Source organism: Diabrotica virgifera, chromosome 5 (assembly GCF_917563875.1).
Source record: "Diabrotica virgifera virgifera chromosome 5, PGI_DIABVI_V3a".
In the NCBI taxonomy this organism is placed as follows: Eukaryota; Metazoa; Arthropoda; class Insecta; order Coleoptera; family Chrysomelidae; genus Diabrotica; species Diabrotica virgifera.
The window spans coordinates 46,975,555-46,987,728 of NC_065447.1; the positions used below are offsets into that span (position 1 = coordinate 46,975,555).

At 31.5% G+C, this 12,174-nt stretch overlaps 1 protein-coding gene across 1 annotated transcript in view; it reads left to right on the top strand.

Moving 5' to 3' along the window:
• LOC114331175 (integrin alpha-8-like) overlaps positions 1–12,174 on the top strand; it is a 154,649-nt gene that overhangs the window by 62,860 nt on the left and 79,615 nt on the right. Inside the window, exons 11-12 of the mRNA XM_050652479.1 lie at positions 2,127–2,321; positions 8,428–8,744. Of these exons, the coding sequence (XP_050508436.1) occupies positions 2,127–2,321; positions 8,428–8,744 (512 nt within the window). The remainder of the gene's footprint in view (positions 1–2,126; positions 2,322–8,427; positions 8,745–12,174) is intronic.

Genomic DNA, 12,174 nt, shown 5'->3' on the forward strand with positions numbered 1-12,174 from the left:
AATTAACCTCCATGTGGGTGTGTCCGGCCAATAAGAACTTGTGGTTGACTGTCTTTACAGTAGGAACTTTTTCCAAGAGCCACAAATACATAAAAACCATATTCATATTTCTGTTTTGTCCACTGCAATTATCTGTCCAAATAGTCAGTACATCAGTAGGCTGATTATTAGTAATTTCTTCACTTGCCCATGTAAATAAGCAAGACGCTATTTCATTTCCTCCTCGACCAGCTGTAACTTCATTCCAGATCATGCACCAAGTTTTATCAGTTGTTGCATCACAAATAGTACTATGTAACGTCCCGAGTTTCCTTGAGTAAAAACTTTTGGTGTTTTTTAAGTCTGGTGTTGGAAGGCACTTTTGGAGATCTGACATAATCACTCTTGATCCTATGTTAGCACTTCTTTCAAGTTTGTCTTTTTTCTTTAACTCATATCTTAATGAGGCATCTCCGAGGTGTTTATTTTTTTTAATTTCAGTTCATTGAGTAGTTCATCATTTTTTTCATTTTTCATTTCACAATCTAGGCTATCACAAACATCACATGTATCGTTGTCTGGTGAATGAAAAGACAAGTTGAAATCTTCATTAAAATTTTTAGAATAAATCCACTTTTTTTCTGGTTTAACTTGTTCTTTTTACACTCTTCCTCGTAGAATGCGTATATTGTAGAAATGTTCAAGTGATTTCCCAAATATTTTTGTTGAGACCTTTCCCTGCTGTAGTGGCTTTCATCTATAGTCTATCTATAGGTATTTTATTACCTGGCATATATTTTCCCTAAGGTCTGTAGTTACCAATCCAGATGCACTGGCCTTATTTATGGCTACTCTCATGAAAGTTTCTGAAATTGAAAGTGTATTTAAGAAGAGCATTTTGCAAATTACTTCCTCTTTTTTATGTAATTAAAAAAAACGAATGACTTTCAGATTTGTTCTTTCTTGTCCGGTCTCTCTGACGTTGCCTAAACTGGCTTAGTGCTTATACAATACAATACAAGCTGCCATTTTGAGTCCCAGTTTCTTTCAGCATTTCAATATTCAGAGTGTATTTTTAATCTGTCTTCTTCTGTAAACCTCTGGTTACATTTTAGGCGACACTTATCATAACAAGGGGGTTTATTGATATTTTTTAACAACCATATTTTTTGTGTTAACAAATTCCTTCCCAACAAGTCTATTCTTCTTCCTTATATTTTTTTTCCATTTTTCTTCATGTCTTACTCGCTTTTTGCCTTTTTCTTGACTCCCTACATTTTATTGTCTTCTGTATCGGAGTCACTAGAAGGGACCAGTTGAGCTGCAGTCACCAGAGGGCTGTTCAAAAGCCTACAGCGGCAAAATGGTGGACTTGGGTCTGATACACTATTATTAACGGTAGAGCCACAGTGGCGTAGGTCCGGCTTGGACTTACGTTTTACAGGTTTCAAGCAAAACCTCAGAGCCATAATGTAGTAAGTGGCTCTAACGTTTCTCTGGCTCTGATATGGGGAAGGACTTACGCTCTTATAACCTTGGCTAATTTGGAAAGTATAGTTTTTAAAGAAGTTACGTTATTATGGCTCGATGTAGAATTAAATTTTACACACAAAACATCAAAAGCTCGAAAATCACAATTTTTGGACCTACGTTCGTCTGACTCTGAGGTACAGATATGATCAAAGTTTTTCCAATTATTGGCCGGCTTAGATTCAGTGATAAGCGCGTTAATAACCGGCAAAATAACGCAAAAGATAGAAAACATAATACATTGCAAAACAGAAAGAGACGAAACTAATAGAGGTGGAAATTATCGTTATAAACGTATAAATTAACATTAGATTACATAGTTTTCCACCTTTAGACGTATCAGAGTAGTATGACAGCTGTCATTGTAACAGTAGAATTTTTTAAAATACTCCTGTCACAAACGTCTAATGGTGGGAATATTTGTAATGTAATGTTAAATATTTATACGTTAGAAAGATAATTTCCACCTCCACTAGTTTCATCTCTTTTTATTTGGCAATGTATTATGTTTTCCATCTTTTGCGTTATTTTGCCGGTTATTAGCTCATCACTGTATTATATTTTCGCATTTTCACAAACTACATGGTATTTAGGTATAAATAAATGTTGCATTTCAGATATTGCAATTGCTGCTCCTTTCGAAGACGATGGTATAGGAGCAGTCTATGTATTTATGGGAAGTAGTGATGGGATCCAAAATGGTTTTGGTCAGCGCATAGTTCCGTCAACATTTGCGAACCCTGCACTTAACGTCAAAGGTTTTGGAATGGGTATTTCAAGAGGGAATGATATAAATGGCGACGGTCATAATGGTACCTTTTCTAAAATTAACAGTCTTAATTATTTATCATACACTAATAATTAATTTTTGTCTAGAACAAGCTCTTATAATTTTTCTCGTTTGAATCAAATGTATCTAATTATTTTTAACAGATAATATACAACATAAAAAAGAATTAGCACAAAACCAAATGGCACATTTGAAATAGGAACTGTACGACATATAGGACAAATAGAACATCGACAATTGTTATCCTATATAATAGGTACACTTAACAGCAAAAGGCACCACCTTAAAAATGGGACATTTTTGATATCTTAAATTTCCTAAACCTGTTGTCCGATTGGAGTGATTCTTTTTGTATGTGTTAGCCTTATTCTTTAAGCATATTGATGTAGTAATATTATCATTGTATACCCGGTGTAACAATAATATTGTGATTTTCCTCAAAGTTGGGAACACCCTGTGAAATATTCTAGCACTTAAACAATATTAAAATTAAAACTCAATTGTAGCCTTAGGCTTTCCTAACATTCTATTTTTTATCTCATTCACTCATGTTGGATAACAAAAAAGTTAGGTAGTTTGACAACTAGCCATATTTTTTACCCCTTAAAATGCGACAAACTTTAAGGGGTAATTCTGCATGAAAAAATAATGACAGTTTGCTTAATAAACATATGTCCGCAAAAATTTCGTTTCCGAGATAAGGGATGTGAAATTTTTTCTTACAAAATGACGATTTATTTATTGCCCTAAAATCGGTTGAATATGTAAATGAAAGGTAGGTTTCAAGAGGGAGTTATTTCACATTTTTTTACATACAACTAAAAATTTTATATTAACCATTGGCGTGCATACAGGTAATATGACCCATATGCACGCCAATGGTGAATATAAAATACTTAATTGTATGTCAAAAAATGCGCAATAACGACCTCTTAAATTCCACCAAATTTCATTTGCATATCTCAACCGGTCTTAGAGAAATAAATAAATCGTCAGTGTGTAAGAAAAAAATTAACATCCCGTATCTCGGAAATGAAGCGTTTGCAGACATATGTTTATAAATCAAACGGTCATTATTTTTTCATGCAGAATTACGCCTTAAAGTTTGTCGCACCTATTTAGAAAGACCCTGTATTGATGAAGAACATGACTAGTTGTCAAAGTACCTAACTTTTTTATTAGCAGAATGTTAATAAAGCCTAAGGCTACAATTGAGTTTTAACTTCAATATTTTTTTAATGCTAGAATATACCACAGGATACTCCAAACTTTGAGGAAAAACACAGTAATATTGTTACACCCGGTATACAATGACATTTACCTGTTCAGCAACAATATTACTACATCGATATTCTTAAAGAATAAGGCTATGGCATACAAAAAAAAAAAAGAATGTGTGTGTACTTTGTACGCACGTAAGAAGTTATACTTCTATTATATGATTATATGATTATAAACGAAATTAATATACTTTTTATTTATATTTTATTTAAATATTAAATTAATTTATACTTACTACTTCTCAAACATTTTTATTAAAACAGTGCCAAAAATTAAAATAATAAAAAAATAAAACACACACAAGTACATTAAAAATGCCACAAATGATTTCTGAACATTAATTGTCGGAAAAATTTTTAACTAAATACGTATTTTCTGAAAATAAAATTATATAATAAATATATTTACAATCATAAAATGTATAAAAAAAATAAAAAAATAAAAGTTTCTATTGGGATTCGAACCAACTTACCAAGCGGCTGGTATTTGCGTTGTATTTTGAGTCACCCGCATTAAAACTTCGCCACAGAGACAGCTTGTCATTATGTGCGAAGATCGTCTAACTAAACAGATTAACCTTTTGACATTTTTAACTTATGTAAATCAAATTATTTTGATTTTGAATTGAAATGATTTAGAATTGAAAAAATACAACAAAACATAGAGTAAGAAAACAATATAGTAGGTGAATATTATTTAAATAAAAGTATTACATACTACTTATATATTTTGGTAGGTTCAAGGTAGGTATCGGAGCCCGTATAACGACTAATAAATTTCGCAATCACTTGCGTCGTGCAAAGTGGCTATGTTCAAATATCATAACAAAATTTGATCAACTATTTATAAAACACTTACCAGTGAAAGATTCTTTAGCTCTGAATAAGCGAGATCTGCGGCACTCATACTAGTCACAGTTTGATGAGCTTTCACATTGGCATGCAACAATCATCTCTTCTATGTAAATAAGTCCAAAAATATAATATGAAAACTATTTAAAAAGGCAGTATAACCATTAACTAACTTTTTGTTTGTTTGTTTCTCTTCCAACAAATTTTAAAACGCAACAAGCATACATTATAACCAAACCACAGTCCCACAGCTGTGCCACAGCTGCCATATTGGATAATTTTTGTCATGTCATTTGAACATCCAATCAGAACAAAGTTATAATGCGCATGCGCCCGGTCGCTAGGTTTTCCCATATAAAATTTCACCGTCATTACGCACGTAAAGAAGTATAACTTCAAAAATCACTACAATCGGACAACAGACAACAAATTATGATAATTATTTTATTATCAAATTTAAGAAAAAAAGTTATTATTTATAGAATGCTCTACCTGGTCTAAAATTTAAGGTATAATTATCAGATATCAAACTTTTTCAATTTTATGCGAGGTATGTAAAAAAAGAAAATTTCTCTTAAGAGTTAAGTGCCTTTATAGATCACAATATTACAATTAGAAGGGTGTAGGGTAAAGTAATTTTAGTCTTGAGTAAAATTCATATTTTTTGACATTCCTCGTATAAAATTCATACAATTAGATAGCTGATGGTTGAATCTTAGCTTCTATATGTATATGATGCAGAGTATTTTATAAAGAATAACTTTTTTTCCGTAAAACTGATAATAAAAAAGTTGTAAATAGGTTCCCAGTTACGCAGACATACTCTATAACAGCCCAAAAAAATTTTTGTTGAACATTAATTATATTTTTGAAGCTTATTACTAAATGTATTTTAGGTAAGTTCTACAGAAAAAAGTTTGATCACTTTGTATAAACATTTTTTTAGCTGGTAATTTCCGGTTTTTTTATTACATTTTTTTATCTTTCTTAATTTTCTCAGAAAGAAATTATTTATTTCATTTCTAAAGTAAAATAATTCAGTGAATTTTAAAGATTACATCCTAAGCTTTAAAGAAACACCTATGAAATTTTAATAAATCTGTTCAAACTTGAGTAACACCGTCTTAAAATGGTAGTAATTCTGTAAAGCTACGAAGTTTTCAAAAATTAAATTTTTTGAGACGTGTCGTCGTATCATTTGAATTAAATTTTTGAAATTTTTTAAATAAAACATTATTTAGTAAGAAGTTGGAAAGGTAAGTTGTGAACATTTGAGTGTTTTATAGGTAAAATTGTATTAGTTACACATTCGTAAACCATTTACAAAACTCATGTAAGCCTCATTTTCCGCTCACACCGTACGTATGCCCATATATTTTATTTCTTTCTTTTATAACCATACAATAGCTTAATTGTCAATCTTTCATGTCAAATTTGCAAAATTTCATTTGAGCCATTAGTTGAGGAATTATATTAAAATAACTCAACCGTGCTCTTCGCCGAACGCTAGTTTATTGTAATGTTTTTTTTGTGGAATTTTCTGAATTTTTCAATGGTTAATTCAGTTTTTTTCGAAGACGGAGTCTATATTTTTGGAGTTATTTTAAAAAACAACTAATTTCACAGTTCATTTGTTTAATTAAAATGAAGCACCCTCTATTGGAGTAGAACTTTTTGATATGTTGTTTATTAGACATTTCTTAATCAAATTACAAAAAGTTCTATCTTATTTGATTTTTCCGAAGTCAAAATCTCTATTGATTCCCCTATACAGGGTGAGTCATGAGGAACTGTACATACTCCTACCTCGTATAGAGACTCCTATGGGGAGTAAGAAATGACCAATAAAAAGTGTCTGCTCCCATTGTTTAATAATATACAGGGCGAGTTTCGCATTTTGACAGAAATTTGTATTTGTCATAATTTTTGAACGGTCAGATCGATGTGTCTCTTATTTTGGCCAATCGTTACACTATTACCACCTAATCAACTAATTTATTCAAACTAGAAAAAAATCAGGTCCGGCTTTAAAAAAATTAGTTCGTTTGTGTCTTAGAAAAAATTTCACCCTTTATACGCTTTTTGAAAACTCTAATATGAATTTTACAAATTAGACAAATAGGCAATTAAAATGGCATATTTATTTTTTTCCGCACACGATTACTTAATTTTTTATAAAAAATCAAATTTCACTATGAATTAAAAGTTTGGTAAAGTGAACCTGTATTTAAAAAAAATAGCTTTTATTACAAAAATTAATTTTTTTGCACAAATAAGTAATTTATGTTACCATCCAATCAACGGATTTATTCAATCTAGAGAAAAATCAGGTCCGGATTTAAAAAATTAGTTCATTTTGGTCTTAAAAAAAATTTCACCCTGTATACGCTTCTTGAAAACTCTAATATGAATTTTACAAATAAGACAAATAGGCAATTAAAATGGCATATTTATTTTTTCCCCACACGATTACTTAATTTTTTATTAAAAAATCAAATTTGTCAAAATCGGAATTTTAACCTAAAAATGAAAAAAAAAATGAACTCACGGTTTAACTCGCTACAACTCTGTTCCATTTTAATATTTTTTTCTGAAATTTTTACAGCACATACCTCTTACCATTGTGAAGACTATGAAAATTGTTGTAGACTTTCAGTCTTCTTCTTGTAAAAGTTGCAAACTTGTAAATCGCAAAAATTAGGTGGAAAAATTTAAAAGTTATCAATTTGATCACGTCTATGTTAAACTATAGAGTCCAAAAGAAGTGTTATGGGAAGTTTTAGATGTAGACGTGTTAGAGAAAAAAAAATGGTAAAACTTTTAATTTTAAGAAAAACGTTGTTTTTGTAAATTAATTTTTGTAAAAAAAGTTATTTTTTTTTAAATCTATGCAAAAACTTTGCCAAACTTTTTATGGATAGTCAAATTTGATTTTTTAATAAAAAAATAAGTAATCGTGTGGGAAAAAATAAATATGCCATTTTAATTGCCTATTTGTCTTATTTGTAAAATTCATATTAGAGTTTTCAAAAAACGTATACAAGGTGAAATTTTTCCTAAGACCCAAACAGACTAATTTTTTAAATCCGGGCCTGATTTTTTTTTAGTTTGAATAAATCAGTTGATTGGGTGATAACATAAATTGAATATTTGTTTAAAAAAAATTCATTTTTGTAATAAAAGTTATTTTTATTTTAATCTATAGTTCACTTTACCAAACTTTTAATTATTCATAGACAAATTTGATTTTTTTTATAAAGAATTAAGTTATCGTGTAGGGAAAAAAATAAATACTCCATTTTAATTGCCTATTTGTCTAATTTGTAAAAATCATATTACAGTTTTCAAAAAGCGTATACAGGGTGAAATTTTTTCTAAGACCAAAACGAAATTATTTTTTAAATCCGGGCCTGATTTTTTTCTGGTTTGAATAAATCAGTTGATTGGTGGTAACACAAATTAAATATTTGTTCAAAAAAAATTAATTTTGGTAATAAAAGTTAATTTTGTTAAATCTATGGTTCACTTTACCAAACTTTTAATTCATAATCAGATTTGATTTTTTTATAAAAAATTAAGTAATCGTGTGCGGAAAAAAATAAATATGTTATTTTAATTGCCTATTTGTCTAATTTGTAAAATTCATATTAGAGTTTTCAAGAAGCTTATACAGGGTGAAATTTTTTCTAAGACCAAAACGAACTAATTTTTTTAAAGCCGGACCTGAGTTTTTTCTAGTTTGAATAAATCAGTTGATTAGGTGGCAATAGTGTAACGATTGACCAAAATAAGAGACACATCGATCTGACCGTTCAAAAATTATGACGAATAAAAATTTCTGTCAAAATGCGAAACTCGCCCTGTATATTATTAAACAATGGGAGCAGACACTTTTTAATGGTCATTTGTTATTCCCCATAGGGGCCTCTATACAAGGTAGGAGTATGTACAGTTCCTCATGACTCACCCTGTATAAAGAGATTTTTTTTATTTTAGATCTTGCGATAGGTGCTTACAAAAGTGGCCAGGTCTTTATTATTAAAAGTAAACCTGTAATTGATCTCAAAACAACTTTAGACTTATACCTAATACCTCTAAGTGTTCTCGAAAACCACCAGAACTTACAACGAGGAAGTCTAAAATATTGCGTTAAGTTTACACCTAGGAGTAAAGAAATCAAAGAAAGTCAGTCTCTAGCATTTATATTCGACGTTATCCAAGATTATAGAGTCGAAACAAATACTATTTTCCCACAAAATATAACTGTGCTTCCACGAAAAGAAGTTTGTCAGTACTTCACGTTCAGAGTTAAGGTAAGTGTCAATACAATGTATCCCATAACATGTCATGTTACCCTACCTGCCTCTATAAGTAGGGTTACCATAATTTATTAAGGCCAAATCCGGACAGGGGTAGTCCAAGGGGTTGTAGAAAATGTAAAATGTAAATTTGACTGTGTTGCTACCTCTACATTGTACATATATGCGAAATGCATATGGCACAATTCAAAGTACAGCTGTTTCGCTACAATATGCAACGAACATCGAAAATCTCTGAAAGTTTAAAATACATATACACCTATGTTTTAACATACTTTAGACCTAGAAAATAATATTACAGAACGAAATAACTTAACTAGATGCTCCGCAGAATGAAATTTCCCATCGCTGGGCCAAAAATGTTTTCCATTTTTTAGTAAAGAAAAAAATCCGGACATTTCTCATATCCGGACGCCAATGCGAACATGTCTTTCAAATCCGGACTGTCCGGACGAAATCCGGACGTATGGTAACCCTATCTATAAGTCTATTGACTGAAACCTCTGTAAGTGTCATGGTCTCCATTTCATAGGTCATGACTGGTAGAATACAACTGTTGAATACTCTTTTCTTTAGATTTATTGGTACCTTTTTGTTTTTCAATACATCACTGCTATTCCTACTTAGGGTAAGAACAGAACAAGTGGGTCGCGGTGGAGGTGGAGATGGAGGTCGCGGTCGATGTCGATATCAATGTAAAACAAACACATTGTAGTGAATGGAAGAGAACAGATCAGGTAAGTCGCGGTGGAGGTTTAGCGCGATGCCATCCAGGAGGTTTACATCGATGCTTTTGAAAATCAAATGAGTTTCTTTTACATGGATGTCTACTGCGCGGCCTACAAGGATGCTTCCCTGTGATTGGTCCGTTCAAAACCAAGTTGTCATTCTGCGTTATCTGAGTTCATACTTTTTGTATAATCCCTTTTTTGTATTCAGTTTATTTTTGAACTTATAAAGTAATTAAATATAGTAAATTTTTAAAATATGAAGAAAGATCTGATTATTTAAAGCTGACATTTCATCACTATCATCACTTGACTGATACAACATCGCAAAAGCAGTCTTTTTGTCATTCAAATTTCATTAAACTACTTCACTTGATAGTGATTCTAGCTTAACTGACAGCGCAGGTGACCTCCTTGCTATGTGCTGTCGACATCGACCGCGACTTAACTATAGTAGCATCCACCGCGACCTACACCTCCACCTCGACGCACTTGTTCTGTTCTTACCCTTAGTCTGTGGTTAGTCACCCTGGACGACCTGGGTGCGAAACGTTTTTTTCCCTTCCCAACGCCTACCTTCCCTTGGTTAGGCGTTGATTTTAAGAAGTGTTGCTGTTCCAAAAGGCCATAAAGAGGAAAAAATACATCACTTCTGCCTAAGCAGTGTTTAATACATCAAGTCATCCTACTGCTGCCCAAGTCTTTCAAATTCTTCTAGTTATCTGTGCAGTTTGATTCTGTTTGCCTAGTTTGATCGTGTGCCACAGTTAGGTACATAATAAATTCTTCGACATTTTGATCTCACTTCCTTATAAGTTGATTTAATTTGTCATCACTTATGTTTTACTTAAATTCATTAAATTTTTAAACTGATTTTCTCATATTCTTGTTTAAGCTCCTTTGGCATGTAGATTCGATATTGTTATTGATTCGACATTGATATCGAATTTGTACTACTTCCAGCGATCAAAAAATGTAAAAATTGGAAGAGAAGTGTCGGAGGAAATGGAGATAAGGAGAGGGGTCAGGCAAGGTTGCGTACTGTCGACGTTATAGTTTATTACTTATTCTGAAGAAATTATACAAGAAGCTTTGGTATACAAGACAGTCGGCATGAAAGTGAATGGAAGTTTAATAAATAACACTAGGTATGCCGACAATACAGTCATAATAGCCGACTACTTGGAAGACTTAGAAAGAGTAATGAACAAAATATTAAGATGTAGTGGAGAATACGGACTAACAACATCAAACAAAAAAAAATTATAAAAATTAGCAAGAACAACAATACAAACGAAATATTAACGGTAGACGGCCAGCAGATTGGGAGCGTAAAAAATATACTTATGTACTTGGGAACGGCAATTACAGAGAATAACGACTATACTGCAGAAATAAGAGTGAGAATTGAAAAAGCACGTGCCAACTTCGTGAAAATGAAAAAGATTTTATGCAACAAAGATTTGACATTGGCATTCAGACTAAGACTAATAATTAAATGTTATGTACACGCGTGTTGAGCTGCCCCCCCCCCACTTGCAAAAATTAAAAAACAAATAGCCCGATTTATGAGCTATTTATGAGCTCTCATATTCCGCAAATTAAAAATTTTGAGCTTGTTCCACTGAGCAGGAATTTAAAAAGAATGACGAGCTATTTATGAGCTCTTGAAATAATATAGTTTAAATTTTTGAGCTCATCACCTTCACCCCCAAACAACCCTTTAATTGATTTAACTTAAGAGAAAAATGCTGAGAAAATTTAAACATAAAATATATCGTATTGCGGATATAATTCCTGTAGCTTATATATACTAAGAATAAATTATTGAGCTACAACCCTTTCGCAAGAAAACTACCCCATCTTCCCGGCTTAAGAGAGAGTTGTACTTAAAATGCATTAAATTAATTATTTAGCGACTACATATCATTTAATAATTTATGAGCTCCCTAATTACGCGCATTTAGATCAGTAAATTGCAATAATTTATTTTGTATAGTGCAGTCACTGAAGGTAAAAATCAACGATTACCTTTAATTTCGGTGAACCTTCATCGATTTTCACGCAAATTGGTCAGTGGTTAGAGGATAGATCAAGAAACAAAGGTGACATGGTGCCACCTTGCGCCTTTACCCTGAGGGTGGATACCGCCCCTTCTCGGGGGTGAAAATTATTGTATAAAAAATAACTGCACAAATCAATAAAAGGACAAATTATAAGCAACATTTGTTATATAAAGTTATTAAAATAAGTAAATACTTTTTAACTTATTAAAGATCAAATATTTTAATTATTCGTGAAAAAAATGCAGGTTTAGAAGCGGTGTTTCGCAAATCACTGAAAAACTGTTAGTTTTTACAAAAAAGTTAAGAGTAGTTTTATTCGTATACCTTATATTCTAAGAATAAACTCGCATTTCGACTATTGAGCTACAACCCCTTCGCAAGAAAACCATCCCATATTCCCGGCGTAAGAGAGAGTTGTACTTAATAGTTATTTATGATATAAGTGTTAAAAGTACAATTTTAAGGCACGCATGTGAAAGTTTGCAGAATGAGCGAAGCGAATTCTGCAATTCACATGAGTGCCTTAAAAATGTACTTTGTAACACGTATATCATACAATATTTTTTCTATAAAGGTTATAAATTTATAAAATACAATATTTTTGTTAATTGCTGAAACCATGTTGTTCTG